The 17,652-nt window shown below is 30.9% G+C and overlaps 2 protein-coding genes across 2 annotated transcripts; one reads left to right on the forward strand and one right to left on the reverse strand.

Annotated features, from left to right (window-relative positions):
• Nucleotides 1–247: 247 nt before the first annotated feature.
• On the forward strand, nt 248–1,738 carry LOC136276004 (GTPase IMAP family member 9-like). Its single transcript, XM_066086585.1, has 2 exons — nt 248–257; nt 440–1,738. The coding sequence occupies exons 1-2, from the start codon at nt 248–250 to the stop codon at nt 1,405–1,407; spliced, it is 978 nt and encodes a 325-aa protein (XP_065942657.1). The 3' UTR covers nt 1,408–1,738.
• Nucleotides 1,739–10,135: 8,397 nt separating this feature from the next.
• On the reverse strand, nt 10,136–14,830 carry LOC105338438 (multiple epidermal growth factor-like domains protein 10). The gene is made up of 9 exons (XM_066069472.1): nt 14,729–14,830; nt 14,264–14,515; nt 13,356–13,493; nt 12,613–12,750; nt 12,354–12,494; nt 11,191–11,328; nt 10,724–10,867; nt 10,506–10,620; nt 10,136–10,403 (listed from the first exon to the last, which is right to left on the reverse strand). The coding sequence occupies exons 3-9, from the start codon at nt 13,474–13,476 to the stop codon at nt 10,217–10,219; spliced, it is 984 nt and encodes a 327-aa protein (XP_065925544.1). The 5' UTR covers nt 13,477–13,493; nt 14,264–14,515; nt 14,729–14,830; the 3' UTR covers nt 10,136–10,216.
• Nucleotides 14,831–17,652: the final 2,822 nt, after the last annotated feature.

Genomic DNA, 17,652 nt, shown 5'->3' on the forward strand with positions numbered 1-17,652 from the left:
GACCGTTTACACGATAACACCCAGAACAAAGTTTTAGCTCTCTGTCTAGAAAATGCCTGCTAATGCTATTCCCTTGAAATCATATATGAAATCGGATTTGAACTTTATTGTGGTATTTATTGTATTGGGGTATTTGTTACTATCATTTTTCGTCGATTAAATAAAAATCTCAAACTGATGAAGATACACTGCTATGTATTTAAAGAACATAAGTGTTACTTTAACTTTCATTATTGTTTTTTAAACAATGGCATTGAGTATCGACACAGCAACATAATCAACGCAAATCGGTGGAAAAAATGATAAAAATCTAACATATCTTTTATTTTAAAGTGCAAAATAAATTTCTCTTTAGGTAATTACAGAAAGGAGTATGTAACCATTTAGCATTAAAACTGGTATCAATTAATAATTAATCAATGCATTTTATCTTTTTTAGATTACTATGGCAAAAACCAAATTTTGACTCATCAAATATTTAACGAACAAGGAAATGAGAAAGTACGAATAGTGCTACTTGGTAAAACAGGAAGTGGAAAAAGCGCATGTGGAAACACCATTCTAAATAAAGAATGCTTCGAGTCGAATGTTTGTTCGTCGTCCGTAACGTCACGTTGCACGTTTGGATATGCCGAAAGATTTGGAATGAATCTTGAAGTAATTGATACACCGGGGACGTGTGATACAAACATGCCAAAAGATGTTCTGGAAAAAGAGATTGTTAAATGTATGGGAATGTCAGCACCGGGTCCTCACTGTTTTTTGCTAATAATCAACATTGATGCCCGATATACACTTGAAGAAAAAGATGCCATTTATACAAATTTGAGGCTTCTTGGAGAGAACATCTTTAAATATACAATTGTTGTGTTTACAAAAAAAGATACTCTTGATTATCATAAAAAGACTCTTAAAGAACATGTCAATAATGCAAGAGACGGTCTCAAAAAAATAATTCAGGATTGCAACTATCGCTGCATTGCTTTTAACAATCACGCTACAGGACCAGCAGCTGAGGAGCAAGTAATCGAACTCCTAAAAATGATTAGCGCTATGAAAAGTGAGAATAAAGAAGAATATTACACTGACGATTTGTACCTTAAAGCAGAAGAAACACTGAAAGAACAATATAAAGCAATTGAAGATGAAAGGAAAAGGGAAATGGAGATGGAAATACAAAAAATCAAAAGCGAGGTTGAACAAAAATATACAGACATTAATGAACAACAAATGGAGGAAAAAAAGTTGATTGACCAGTTGACTTACCGATTTAGTCAATTACTGCCTCCCCGCTATCAAGTAATGTTTGAGTTAGCAAAAGATGGTCACGTTTCCGAAATTTTACTTGCAAGCCTAGGAGCTGTTGCAATGTTTGCTGTAAAGCATTTTGCTTTTCGAATGACTTAAATACTGCACTGGGTTGTACTTTTGTCTACGTTTTCAAAAGTAAAGACCGTTCAAAATCAATTAAGCGTTATACACCGACATGCTCTGATTCAAAGAAAATTTACATTAGATATATAAGTATATATTTAAAAAAAAACAAAGTAAAGAAACAGATAAATATATATCAATGACGCATATGAATGAAAGAAATAATAGTAAACGGCATAGGTGTTTAACTAACTGTACGTTGTGTTAGCCTTTTGTGTTGTTAATTTTTCTATGTGACTTGTTTTTTAACTTTATTGAATAAGTTTATACACACTTTATAGTATGTTTTAAGAAAGACGTTTTCCTGGAGTAGTAATTGTTTATTCAGTTCTTTGTTTTTGAAATAAATATGTTAAAGTAACTATGTTTTTGTTGTTTTTTTTAACTGTAATACCATTAATTCAACACGACAAAAGTTTTTTGCTTGTTTGTTTTTAAAATTGCAAATGGTTTGGGTTTGTTTAGTTGTAAAAAAGAACCGAGAAAGGTTTTAAAAGACCACCAAAAAAACCGACTTTAATTTTAGCAGTAATAAATAGTTAAGGAACAAGTATAACATATTTTACATAAAATCACGATTAATAGAGTTCTGTTAAATACCAAAATTGTAAGAGGAAATAGTTTTATAAAACTGTTCAGTACAGCGGCGTGAAAGGACCAGATGAAAAAATAAACAAATCTAATTTGTTCGGACGAATAAGGATTCGTTCCGACCAATTAGCTATTTGTTCGGAGGAATAAGTTATGTGTTTAAACGTATTACGATTTCTTCGGCAATAATGTAGATAATGAAGGGGAGTGGAATGTCGTTTTTCCTTCAAATGATAACTCCTAAATGTTTAACATGTACTAGTCACCGATATTTAAAAGGTGTTGGAACGTGGGCGACGGAGACTGCCCCAATATTACTAAATTTAAATAAAATTGAGACTGAATTAAAATTGAATAACGGCGACCTGTTTTTATTAAAGCGACGATGATAGCTGCTATTTATATGAAATGGAGCGGCTATTTGTTTACTTTATTGTTTACAATGTCAAAACTATGTTTCTGGCGTGTTTTGATAATCAAAAGTGCATTTATTAGATAGGTTTGACATTAAAGAAACATCGTTCTTCATATATTTTATGAGCTATAAAAATATGTAATTTGTAAGCACACGATTCACGAAATTCCATTTAAAAAAAATTGATCGTCTTTGAAGTGCAAAAGAGGTGTCTACTAACTTAAAGTTCAAACCGATTTACATAATGGAATATGTTTTTAAGCATATATGGCGTAAACTTTCGCAGGGTTTTTTTCGTAATTCAAACAGTATCATTTGCATGTAGTTTTATAAATGTCTATAAACAAGTTCCAAATCCGCATATTCTTAGCACACGCATTACTTTACGATTATGATAAAATGTGACATAATACTGTTTTATTTTTTTCAGAACAAATCTAATTAGTATCATTGCACGCCGCGAGGATTGTTGAATGAGTAATCACTATAACCAGGTGGGAGAGGAAAGTGAGTTCTGTTGTAGTAGACAACATATCGCCCATAAATCAGACAGGTAATGTTTGAAGAACCAAGAGTTGTGTCCGCTGTATAGTTGGTGTCGTTGAAATATAACATGTCGTGTTCCTTGTCGGTTGTGTTCGATAAGTAAACAGAGAATCCTAGAAATTTTGAGGTAAAACCATTTTCCTGACCTAAATTATTTTAAAAAAAAAGCATTTTTGTCCGGATCTGTAGGTATCAGAAAGATCTCATGTGTCGGGAACTGAAGGTATCAGAAAGGTTATGATGGTTGATCTGAAAAAAAAATAACGTACAGCAAAGCACTATTAGGTTCTAAAGGTGAACAATGGGAGAAGAGGGGAGTGTAAATTAATCTAAAGAGTATACTTTTTTACAGACAATCAAAACAATGTTTACCAGTTTGAAGAAGAATCGGGAAAGGATGCAAAACGAGGCTTAATTTTAAAGGAAGTATTTTCAACCGGAAAAATTCCGGAAAAAACATAAACACTATTTATAGGTCCTTGGATAAATTTGCATATTTTTGACAAGCCAAGATATGCCGTAATATTTAAAACAAAACTTTCATTAAATAGAATATTAGTTTGTAAATTGTTTATTGTAGCTATAGCAGTGGAAATGTGCATTGTATAAAATGTGATCTATTGAATAAATGAAAAATTCCATTCAATTAAATCGTCTGTCCTGTGCTGTATATAGGTGTGGGGTATACTGTGTATTCCTCCCAGGGTAACGCGCCACAATGCTGTTATGTATTCGTTTGAATGTATTGTATATTGTACACTGTCGACCGAAAGCAGGGAGATTAGATCGAATCCATCTATTGCAAAATCTGTTCCCCATGACCGAAAAGGTTATGGGGACTGGTGCCTGACTTATTAGGAGCAATATTTTCTGGAAATTGACCAATAAACTCAGTTGCAATAACGTCATGTAAAATATAATGACGCGTCGTTTCCTTAACATATTCAATTATCACAAATAATAAGAATTTGTGATTTATCGATAAACCAAACGTTTAAAAGCAGACAATAAAAAGTTTCAGGAGAAAACAAAAATTTTAACTTTGTTATTTTATATACCAAGCAAAACATGTTTTACTCTTAAAACAAAATAAAATTGACTTGTACACTATATAAACCAAAGATACAAGATTAAAGAGTGTATCCATATTCAGAAATCAGAAAATGAAGATTTTGAAAAAAAAAAAAGCATTGTCTCCATCCATTACATAATAATGTAACCGATTAATAGCGATTACACAATGGAGTTTTGTGTGATCGTTTATTAATCGATTATACTAAATTTTGTTCTGTAATCGATTGAATTGATTACTCAATAATATGTATCTGATTTAAAAGTGTGACCGATAGCTTATGTGAACAAACTCTTTAAATTGATTTGGTTCTGGCATTCAAGGAGTATTTTCATTATGTATGGTGTGAAAGTTTGAGACCACATTTCAATTCCATTGTTGGAAGTTTTCGAGTTTTGGTTAAATCTTGACCTTGCACCTTATCCATCAATTTCTTTGGCTTTTTCATTTCTTTACAATTAGATTTTGATAAAAATTTTATAATTGGAATATTAATGGCAATATGCAAATAACCTTGAGGAAACTCTGTTTCATTATTTAAATTTTTTTTGTTAGAGCTGGTAATTTTTATTATCTAAACATTCTTATTGGGGTTAGTTTGTTTGTTATGTAAATACTAGGGTGTTCACTGATATAATTTACTGCATTTTGGACTCCTTAACTGGCCAGGACAACAGATTATTAAGCGACACTAGCCTCCTACCTCTTTCTTTGACAAAATAGACAAAAATACCATATCTGTGTTTCTCTCACCCTCTCCCTTTCTTTCTCTCTCTTAATTATGATTTGAAAACGCTCTTAGTAGAAAGACTTTACCATTGGTGGTGAGAAAGTTTACTTATGCGTTCTTACTTTCATTGCATGTGATGCCTTTCCACCCAACTTGACATCCTTCTTTACAAAGGCTTGTTATTTTGTCAAATTTATATGGAACACCACAGTTTACCTTGCATTTTTCTTGGCAGTTGTAACCATATTGACCATCGGGAATGATATAACTATACAACCACTATTATTTTTAATAGTTCATTTTTTTTACATCACTTATTTACTTTATTACATGTCATAGTCTATTATACAATATAACGATTTAAGCTTAGTGTTTATTTTTTTTTTTAATTCAAAGCATTTGTTTAAAAAAAATCCTACTGAAAATTTTAGTGGAATGATTTGTTTTTCAATATTGAAATATCATATTTGTAAATGTATATTCTAAAAGACCATCTCCTTTCTTGAGAAAGAAAAGCAAGCTCTGTTTACCTATATTAAACAATTTAATTATCATCTGTATTGAGTTAATTTAATGAAGCAAAGAAGATCCATTGCTGTTACCTATAATCGGTGTCGTGATTTTAAATGGAAAACTATGAAATGAAACACAAATTATATGAATATATATTATTTAATTCGTACAGACCTTCGTCAAACTTGATGCCCTGTGTTCCTCTTTCGCAACCATTTAGACAGTTTCCGATTTTGATATCACAAGGTTGGTTGTCCCTACAGTTACCACATACTCACTGATAATCTAGGCTGTAAGTGTTTATACTATATTCTAGAAAACAAAATTAACTGATCAGCTTAATCTTTCATATCAAGTGTATTTATGTGGTATATAATAAATCCGTTTGGATCAATCGGAACCAAAACCGCGAGTTTACGTACTGTACAACAATAATGCCATTTAAGATATAATAACAATGCAAAAGGGATTTTTTCTAAACTGATTTTAAATGAAATCAATCACTTAATTCTAATTTATAATTAACTTACTGCATTCAACAAGACTTTCTGTCTACGCAATACCTTTTAGCTTTGTTTAGATAAAACGTCTGATTGAACTAGAAACAATTTCACAACAAATAATAGAACAGATAAAAACTGCATTAAAAGCTTTTCTGTGATGTGAAAACACATATCGATTTGGATCTCTGTCATACGTCTATAAAAATAAGATACTGTTGTCTAAAGATAACATATATTGTTTCCTTAATTACAATGCTAATCAATTCCTCCCATTTGCTACATATTAGCTTAGCCTTAGTAATATATTTCGTACAAATTATTCATTTTTATATTCCGAAACTAAACGTGCTATTTGAAGGCAGTCCACATTTATAATATTGAAAATAAATGATGTTAAAACCTTATTGGACTTGGTAATTAAGGCGGCCAACATTTATGTTATTGGGTGTGAGATTTTCAATACCTTGTTCAGTTTGCTCTTCGAAGGCATTCCTTATTCATATTTGCTATGTAAACATTTGTTATAATGAATATCAGTTGTGACCATTACCGCCAATGAACCGTAATGAATATGTTTCTGTTGGTCTTGTATTTGTTATCCCGGAGACAATTCACAGGATGAAGCTGTGCCATTCAGTCCACTGAATGATAACTGAATTGTCTGGAAAGGTGACTGAATGGCACACAAATGCTATTTAAAAAAACACATATTATTACACCAAGTATACTACTCTCTCTCTCTCTCTCTCTCTCTCTCTCTCCAAAAAAGGCATGCATACATGTATAACAAAATTGAATAATCTTATATGATAAATGAATATACTTCAAAATAAGCTTACCATACCCTTCCTAAACCGTAAAATGCCGTTAATAATGAACAGAACATAACGTCATTTCATTGAATGTGCTACAACAATCTGACAAAGTATTGATGTAAATCTAGGAAAATTAATTCAGAGTAAAATTTGGATGGACTTTTAAAAGACAGTCACTTTTTGGAAGTTGATTTAATCAACTCTCATATGCAGTTACTCGGGCAAACCGAAAGTGAAACAGTGTTTGGACCTAAGCACAAATCAATACACCGCTGACAACATATAGTTCTAATCGATAGATTATTCGATGTAATGAGTTATTAAGCATTGTTTTTTAAAGAAACTGAATCATAGATTCCTCGTAAAAAGTCAGATTTTAAATGGTACTGATAATTTAAATATTTTTTGAAGTCGTACATTTTATGTATTCCTACGCTAGAGTTCAATATAGTCTCGTTCAGTCAGACGCTCGGCTGTCTCCGTAAATCTCTGACAAGCAGATAGTCTCTCTTGCTTGTCGGAGATTAACGGAAACAGTTGAGTCTGGTTTAACGAGACTATAGTTCAATTTCGCTTGAGTCCATACAGTTTCTCATAACTATTTCGATTATTGATACATAGTTTGATGGAATAATTCTTTGAATATTACACAACATGATTCATATATTTCACGCAATTCCTGTGTGAGAATTCATATTTAAAAAAATGTGCGTAATTCAAATACAAATAGTGGACTGCTTGTCATGCAAAATAACATATCGTTGATTTTGTGAGAATTCATATAAAAAAATGTATGTAATTCAAATACATATAAGGAACAGCTTGTCATGCAAAATATCATATCGTTGATTTTATTATAAATAATAATCGATAAAATCAACTCCCGTCAGTACTTCAGTACTTTGATTTGAAATAATCAAGGTCTTTATCAAAGGCCTTTACCAAATGATTTTGTTTTATTCCAATCTATGTGGATATTTTAATCATTCTTGATCGGGTGCAGTCCCTAAACTCGATTACTCAATTAAATTGAATAAATGTAGGTATAATTGCATTAACAAATGGGCGTCAATACAATGTTTTAAATATATTATCAAAATTACTGATCTGACAGATACGAGTATATGCATGATATGAAAAATACTATGATGAGGTTTCACCTCATTCTTTTAACAGTAAGAAATCCATGACACTAATGCTCATCATCGATGATAATTTTATCAACAGTAAACTATATTTTTGCTTGACTGCCCCCGCTTTGTCACCAGGAACAAAATATTTTTTTCTTTGATGTGTATTTGCCTTTCTCGTAAACAATTTAGATTTTTATCAGATCTTAAATATAACAGTGGGATCATTTTACTTTTTATTCAAATGTTTTCCTTGATCAGTGCATCTTTGATATCATTATTTACTCTTTGGTGGTTATGCGTCAACAAACATGATTATATTGTCGCATGTTCCTGAAGTTAAGAGATAACGTCTTAACTTTCTAAATAAAATATTTTTTGGTTTTATTTTAAATATGACTACTGGCACTGTACCAGTTATCGGCTAAAATTTAACGTTTTCTTTTCGTAATTCCTTATTTCTTGATATTTTTGGATAAAACTTGACATACTTTAAAAAGTGAACTCCTTATTTATCAATCTGTTTGTTTATATCATTATTTAGAACCCAAAACATCTTGTTTTGTGCTTTTAAGCACGCCCCGAATTTGCCGAGATTTTACGATTTACTGTACCAGTTATCGGCTTCGTGATAATAACATAGTAAAAATCCGTGTTCATGTTGATTTTATACTCTGCTAAATGTAGTTTGAATTATGCCCCTTTGCTAGGTCAGACTAAAGTATTCGGGGTCATGATACATTATAAACAAAACTCATAAAATAATTCGTTTATTATCATACGGTAATACACCAAATCGTATACTATTCAATACATAATTGTGCAATCAGGCGTTCAATTGCCCTACGAATTTCTCATAAATTCGTAAATTCCTTTTGTTTATACATGATAAATGTATTGATTCTATATGTCAAATCAAAGAAGGGATATAATAACGTATCACAAAGAGGTAATATTCTATTTTTAGCTTATTACGTCACTTCCCCCACTGCTGAAAGTGCAAAGATATAAAATCAGCGGTAAACAATGATCGTTTAAGATCATGTAAAAAGCATATTCAAGAAAGTTTTCAAGCAATCTTACTTTTCTTTATTCGAAAAAGACGACTGAATTAAAAAATCTTGGATTGTCGCGTGCTATAAACCCGAACTCTCAGTTTAGCCGATAACTGGTCTTAGCCGATAACTGGTACAGTGTCAGTATTATTTAATGCTAAATGAGAAGCAAATTTGAATTATTTAGAGCAGCTTAATTATATTTCGTGTCATTGATAAGATAGAGAAGGTTAAAATTGTTCAAAATTATGATCTAATTGTGCTTGAATAGATAGTTCAACTCCTTGCGTCTATGCCTTAATTGATTTGTATTGAGTTTTTTTTTCGTAAAGTAAATCATATTCAATTAACATAGCTTGATTTAACTGTCCTAACTGTTCTGTTACCCTAACCATTGTAACTGTAAGATATTTTACAAAATTATTTAGCTACATGGCTTGATAAATATATATTTTAAACTTGGGTGAAAATGCCGCGTTTCAATTGAACCAGGCATTGCATTATGATTCAAAAGTTTTTTTGTTTACCTTGTCAGGTAGCACAGGTCTTAAGTGATAGGTAAAAATGGCACTGTTCATTTGAACAAAGAACTGTATATGATAAGAGTTAAATTTGGTCCCCCATAATTCGCCATTTTTAAGTGTTTCGGGTACAATAAAAAGTTTCCTAATTTTTTAGAAGAGTTGTTATAAAATATATTTTTCATCTAATTATTTGCACTCACTGGCAGTATATGACGTCAGAAGTGACGCCATTTCTATAATTCAATCAAAATCAGCCAAAAATTGACATTTTTTTATCTATTTACGAATGGGAAATATATAGCGCATGCTTGAACAAAGAAAATTTTTTGTCGCATATTAGTCTTGGCTAGATACATCTCTGATTAAAATATTTTATTTGTTCAAGAAAGCGCTCTGCGTTTTCGGAAGGAAAAACTGCTTGAAAACAAGCTGTTTTACGCAAAAAATGCAAAAATGGCGGGACAAGGTTGTCTTTACAATGTCATATTTCTAAATTGTTGGCACTTGAACCAAAATGAATATTAAGTAAACACATCACATACATATCTGTACTAGGAAAACAGAGATTGATAGTAAAATAATGATGTTCATTTTAGGGGGCGATTTTAGGCCCTTATCATAAATAGTCCTTTATCAAGTTTAAATTCGAAAGAAAAAACACATGGTTTTTGTTCCTTTTATTTTTTTAAGAGCAGAAAGAGCAAAGAGCATTTAACAAATGTTAAATTTATGCATTAACAGATTTTTATAAAAATAACCATGGGGAAACTTTTAAAATTTTTTCTATCAAACATCTTGAAAATGTACAGAGTATAGGTCCTTGTCCTGTTAGTCTAAGTTTCAATCTATCTACTTTCATTTTCAGTTCAAGTTTCATAATGTTGTCATTTAAAATTTATCATAAAACGATTTTTGCGGCATCTCATAGAGCTCCTGATACTCGTTGTTTTTCGACCTTTCATACAGGGACTTCAGAGGGGGCTTTGTACGTACTTCATCTTTGTTATTTGTGTCAGCATGCTCGTCGACATTTTCCGACATCTTCTTTCGTCTACACATTTTTCTTTTGACTCGTCTGTAGATAAATTTGATAAGCTTAAACACAATTTATTCAATGTTTTATCTTAATAGTCATAAATGTCATTTAGTAAGCAAGAAACGTTTTTATAAACCTTACCTGAATACAAAGAAGCAATTCAGAAAACAGCTCAAGACCAACACAGCAAAGCAAACATAAAGTAGGATGGATACATTGTTCGATGACATAAAATTAAAGAATGCTGATTCGGGCACTGTGAAAAAAACATGTTGATTGTATTCATTTTACAAAATTGATAAAAAAAAAATTCACTTGTAAACATAGATGTGCATAACGTTATATTGTGATGGCCGTACCTTGATCACACCGTTCACCCTGGAAACCAACATCACATCCACGTGGACATTGACCGGTCACATGATGACACTGTTCTCCATATAAGTAGAGGCAGTTTCCACACTTCATTGAACATTTTGGTCCATAGGTATTGTTATTGCAGACTTTTTAAAATAGCATAAAATAGATTCACTATGATAAATAAAGTATAGTTATGTTGTTTTTTTTCAAGTAAATTTTGACTGTGAAGTTTTGCTGCGTTGCTTGAATTTACAGTATACATTATATACATGTAGAAAGGTTTATGATTTTAATGTTAATGTTTTCAACATATGAATCTTTAATAATGTTGACAAGTACTTTTAAATAATTATTTTCATTGTTATATACATTTTTTAAATGTATAATTTTCAAATTTTAATTCTTAATTTTTTTTAAACAAATTTTCGAAGTTTTTTCCCTACTTTTATGCAAAATTTAACCCAACCTTGTTTGCAATCAATTCCTTTATATCCACTATCACATCCGTTAACACAAGAACCATTTATATAATGACATTGTTTGTTGTCAAGACAGTGACCACACGAATAGTTACAATTCAGTCCATATGTACCTCCGTTGCAGTCTGCAAGAACATGTGAACACACGGAGAGCAGTTAAGTAACCAAAGAGTAATTGCCTTTATTGTAGAAGTGTGCTGTTGTTTTGAAATTTAGTTATTGAAGTAAAAAAAAAATAATATTGTTAATCTACAGAGACTAAGGTTGATGGTATTAGAGATGTTGTGAATAATGATAAATTATAATATTACAGTCCCTTTTATTTGATTTTTTGCCAGACTCTTTGAATAAACATAATCTTACCAATCTAACACATAAGTAAGGTGTAACACAGGAAAGTATGTAATTTAGCAGCTTTTCAAGACCAAAAAAATAATCATATTTATATGTATTATTCCTATCTATTGATTCTTAATTATATTTAGCCCCTAGCCCCCAACATAACACTTTAAAAATATACATATGTCAACCGATTCGCCTTTAAAATTTCTTTGCATTTGACTTCAATAAAACCATGTTGTTTTGGGGTTTTTCTTTGGAAAAGTAAGAGTTGGGTTTAAAACCTTTTGATCGGTACATTGTACCTGGCAACAACACTTGATCTAGCCATTTGGATTACGACACTTTTGCAATGTTAAATTTGTTATTTACCCTTTCATAATAGGGTAAAATATATATATATTTTTTAAAAGACTGTAGTACGATAACTTACTAAAGATATGTCATTTTTAAATTGCAAAAAAGAAGACATTATGTATTTAAAGCCAACAGTTACAGAGAATGGGATATAAGTTAAGGAAACCACAGTGAAAAAAGAATCACACTCTAATTTGAACTAGAAATCTGATTCGTAAAAATATTTGCAAAAATTGTTCCTGAACAACCAATGCTTGGTAACTATTTAGTGCCACTGCCAATACTAACCTTTATTTCATTATTAAAAGAAGAAAATCCCAATCATTGTGAATATTTTTCATGGATTTTCCCTGTTTACTATTAATCGTTGAAATTTTTGATATAGATAAAATGTACTTTAAAAGAAAACCAAAAACTATGAGAGATAAAAAGACAAAAAATAAGCAAATCTTACGTTTATCACACGTGATGCCCTTCCAACCAGTTTGACATCCTCCCTCACACTGTCCTGTTATTCTGTCACACCTTGCTTTAACTCCACAGTTGAGGTTGCATTGCTTCTGACAGTTGTTTCCATATTTACCATTAGGACAAGCTTTTCAGTTTTAGAATGGAATATAAAAATGTGATTATCTTCATCCAATGTTTTCCCTATATTTCAATGGCATTTCTATTTCGTAATTATCAATTTTCATGAAGATAAACCAACAGACCTGTGTCACATTTGACCCCAAATGTCCCTTTGTCACACCCATTCACACAACTTCCGTTCACGTGATGACACGGGTCTCCATTTCTACAGTTTCCACAAACTCTCTGACACTCTAACCCATAGGTTTTAGCGTTACATTCTGAGAAATAGAATTATTTGTTATAAGATGCATGATCTGACCGATACCCAGACCACCAAAACAATGTGGGTAGTTATTTCCAAAGTCCAAATTTATGCCTTCATTTGATTTTTTAAATCTTCAAAAACATGTACGCCGAGTATGTACGTCAAGTATGGCACTGTTATATGTATTGTATAGGTATATGTATTGGTAGAAAATCAACCCGTGTCGATTGTTTTAGTAATAATTAACTACTTATACAAACGCACGTATTAGGTATTCAGTTAGTGTACGAACTCCGCAGTGCCTTTATTTAAAGGCAATGCAGATTTCGTATGCTAGCCAAAAACCTAATACGTGGGATTTCGATAATGAATCCGTTTAAGACAAAATATTGGTTCTTTTTTACAAGTGTGCTATTTAAAAATTAATCAATATACCTAAGTTGATATTATATATGTGTTTATTGTCTGTATTTTTTTTCAACGATAATTTCAACTATAGTTACTTTAAAATTCAAAAATGAATTCAAGACTTTCACGTTTATTTATAGAGAGAACGTTAAAGAAATACATTATTAAAGATTGTGTATAATTTTAAACAACAAAAACGTTTTCACTCACGGTCTTCACACTTTGGTCCTATGTATCCGTCATTACAACCCAGACATGTTCCATCCAGAATGTCACAGTGGCTTTCCTGGCAATTTTGCGGACACGATAAGGAACAATTCTCTCCGTACATCCCTGATACCGAACACCCTTAATACATTTGATTAGAAAAAATAGGTACAATTTCGGGTTTCAAAACCCGGAATTAGGCCGGGTTTTTTTCACTTACATGACATTTTGTTTAAAAAAAGGGTATTTGGCAAAACATTGTCTACATTGATGATCAATATTTTTAAAAACCAGCAACAAAACCCACTTTTTCATAGTGTATACCTTTAATCTTTTTTTTATTTGGTATATCATTTAAGAAAAAAATTAAAATTCAAAATATATTAGCATCATGTATCTCTAAGAGCTTTTAAATTTAGAATGTAATTTTACAAAAAAGTGTGTTTATATCGGATTTATTCTTATAATATATGAAAGCGTATCGGATTCTCAACCGTTTAAATATTCACAGTTTTTTTAGCAACCTATTATGGCTCATATCAATAAGCCCCTAGAAAAAACATTTTCGTCCAAAAAAAATTATGCTTATTGAAAAAAAAATATATATTAAAACAATACGTAAAAGAATTTTGCGTTACCTGGCAGTATAGAGAATTAATCACTTTACAAAACAATCAAGTCAAAGCGAAATAAATATTTAAACGTGATAACTGTTTCAATCTTTAACAGTGTGTTTTTTTTCATTTATTCGTTTTATTGTATATCATCAAAAAGTATTATCCAAAAATACGTCTGTAACATGCATTTAAGTGCAGGTTATTGAACGGCAATGAAAATTTTGAGCACATTGTCAAAAAAACTCACAAATGCCAATATTGTGTTATTCCTAAATTTCAAATAAACTGACCCACCATAAACCTCCACCTCACAAAGCTCAGCAAATGCGTACGGGGAGTATCCAGCAGGAAATGGGGGATGCGTTCTGTTGTTGTAATATATGACGTATCTTCCATGTGCGGTGCAGGTTATATTTATGGGATTAGGTATAGTTGTTGTGTTATATTCATTATCCTTAAAACACAATGTCCCATTCTCCTTTATGGTGGTGTTCGAAATGTAGACAGAAAATCCCAAGAATCTTGTAGTGAAGCCGTTGTTCTTATCTATGTAAATGTATTTGATTTATTGTTTTAACAAATGAAAATAAATGAATAACATACAGATTCTTTATGACCTATCATCTTAGATCATTAAAAGACACTGTTGTGATCAAATAAATTTAATTCTATTAATATATTTTCATTAAAAAATGTCAATGACTAAAATACGTTATCTACGTGAGTATAACTTGAAAAAATATATGAAAATCAAATTACCCCAGGCAACATTATCAGTCCTATATTGTATAAAGATGTGATGTATGCTGAACACTCCTCCCAGATCTACGCCCCATTCTGCCGTTGAACGTTTGTCATGTGATAAAGTGCATTGGTGTCCATAAGCAGACAAGTCTGACTTATGTCCGTCTACAGCGAAATGTCCGTGCCATTTCATTGGTCGACGAATACCGGCGGCATAAATCCAGTAATAGCGAGGCCATGCAAATTTATTTAATGCAACATTTTCTGAAAACATCAGTTAAACCATGCGTAAGTATATTAATTATGTATTTAAATGAATCTAATAAAATTTTTTTTACAAAATCGCCTTGCTTTATGTACTACAAAAGGTCGTTGACCTATTACTCAGAAGTTATAGTTTCAAAGTTATAGTGACATGAACTATCTTGTTTTAAGATCAATTCTTTGAAATTTATTTTTATGGCCACATGTAGTCATATATTTCTTTTTTACACTTAACAGTTTGAATTAGTAAAAGAACTAAACATGGTAACAGAGGTTAGGGACTATAAAATACCATCTCGATGACTTTGATGAGAAATAGAACAAAGTCGGTTTTCCAGGTTATACTATCTATGTTTATAAATTCAGACATGTTGCCAATAAACAAAAAAAAACCTGCACCAGGGTAACTGTTTACAGCTTTGGTATTTCAACACGTGTAATATGATGTACGTATTTTGTAAGTAAATTTTACCTGCAAAGTAATTATTGTTAAAATTAATTAAACCACTTCTTTTATTTCCGGTAAACCAGCAAAAAAAAGCGAAATTGAGAGTACGGTTGTTGACACCCTTGGCGTATCCAAGTCAGTGGGAGTTTACTTATTTACATTTACTTAGTTTACAATATACTTGCAATAAAACATCATTTAATGATTACGTAAAGACTGAATATATTTATTGGGGACTTATTTATAGTATAGATAAAAGTTAAGAATTGAAAAAAGGTTTGAATAAATAAAATCAGGCCAGTAGTTTCTTGAGTGCATTATTTTAGTTTTGATGGATACAACTTAATTGCTTTTAAATCACGACCTCTGATGAGAGAAGGAGTTGGGACTTTCCAGACCGAAGTAACCACGAACGCGGATTGACTAATTAATGTCATGTGTATAGTGTAGAATGAGTTCATTATACATCGTGGGCAGTTAGCTTTGATTGGATAAAATAAAATGGAACAATTTGATATGATTTTAGTTTTAGAATAACTTTCAAGAACGGGGTTCATATGAACAGGTTGACTAATAAACATCATGGCGGAAAAAGTACCGCAATCTAACCATCGATCACATACTTTGGATCTGACAACTTTGGTTTAAGCAAATAATTATGCATACTGTATCGGGATTTTTTTAAATTATTTTTTTTTATGATATTAATGCGTAAAGTGCAAACGCGGGATAGCGTCTAGTATTATTTAAAAAATCAATGTTCAATCGTTCATGTTATTAATTCAATCTAAAAAAAATGACTGTAACCTTTAAGTTGTTGGCTATTTTAAGTAAATGATTAAACTGAAACAGTTTAATTGACTTTTATTCATTAAAAATCGCTAGTTGAAATTTAAGAACTAGGAAATTAAAAGCAAATATCCAACAATTGTAAGTTTATAATTAGAATACCATTAAAATCGTTGATATTTGCACATTAAACTGTTAAACATAGATTTTAGAAAATCAACATGCATCTTATCATTGGCTCTAGAGCAATATTACAATGAATAAAAGGCATTTGAATATTTTTCAATATCATATTCATACTACTAACTAATTCAACGTATTACAAACTATACAGAAAATGCACAACAGGAATAAGTATGTGTCATATGTAAGCAGAGGAACGAAAAAAAAGCTATGATTGACATTGATATGAACGACACTTAATAAAACAAGAAATTTTATACTTTGTAAAACAATATAATTGTCACGCTGCTTACCGTATGCATCTCCAAAGGTCGTGCATAGTGTTATCAGTATAACGCAAATTAAAAAATAATCCATATTTTCGTTGTTTTGCGTTTAATAATAGAATTTAGAAGATTTAAATCTTTACGGATGCTTTCTTTAAAAAACAATGTTTAATAAAAGCGAAAAAGAGACTTTTTCGTTGTAAATAACCAACAAAAATGATTAATTACCTCAAATAAGGTAATCAGGGTTTTTACAAGGAAACATGCAACTTTATTTAAGAGGTAGACGTTTATATAATGAATTCCTTGATAACGTATTAGAAATTGTGATAAGTCTCTGGGTAAATATACCTAAAAGGAAATGTTTGATTTCTATGTATTTTATCTTAATAAAATAAACATTTTTGGCATGATAATTTGTTTTATTTGGTCAAATATAAATTCCATTTATTTTATATTTTGGCAGAATCGAGGAAATCAAAACTACCAAAAAGATAACGATGTCAATGCGTGCCAATAAACTGAAGAAAAAAAAACCTGATAATTGTTTTAGACAAAAAACGAGTGCATCTATGTGCCCCGGTAATAAAAAAAAATATTAAAGATTCAGATGTAACAATTGTTTTATCTCACATCATGTATTGATATGAAAATCATCAGAATCATCAAGTTTTTGCGCTTAATTTAGTGTATAAAAACAAAAGGTTTTCCTACATAGTTTGGGTCAGCCGACATTTGGGATTTTTAAAAGTAAATAGCTTGTTACAGAAAAAAACCTGAAATGTAATTGCTGATTTTGCCTTAACAAAAATAATAATGGGTGAAATAAACATTTTCCAAATTATAATCAAGTTTACAATTCAGGTTTCATTCAAAAGAAACGAAACAACGCGAGTTCTTAGTTTTGGATGCACAAGAGTAATTGCAAAAACTAAATATGTTATATAATGACAAGCATTTTAGTCTGAACCACGTATTTTTTGTCGCAC

Source organism: Magallana gigas, chromosome 1, assembly GCF_963853765.1.
Source record: "Magallana gigas chromosome 1, xbMagGiga1.1, whole genome shotgun sequence".
NCBI classification, from domain to species: Eukaryota; Metazoa; Mollusca; class Bivalvia; order Ostreida; family Ostreidae; genus Magallana; species Magallana gigas.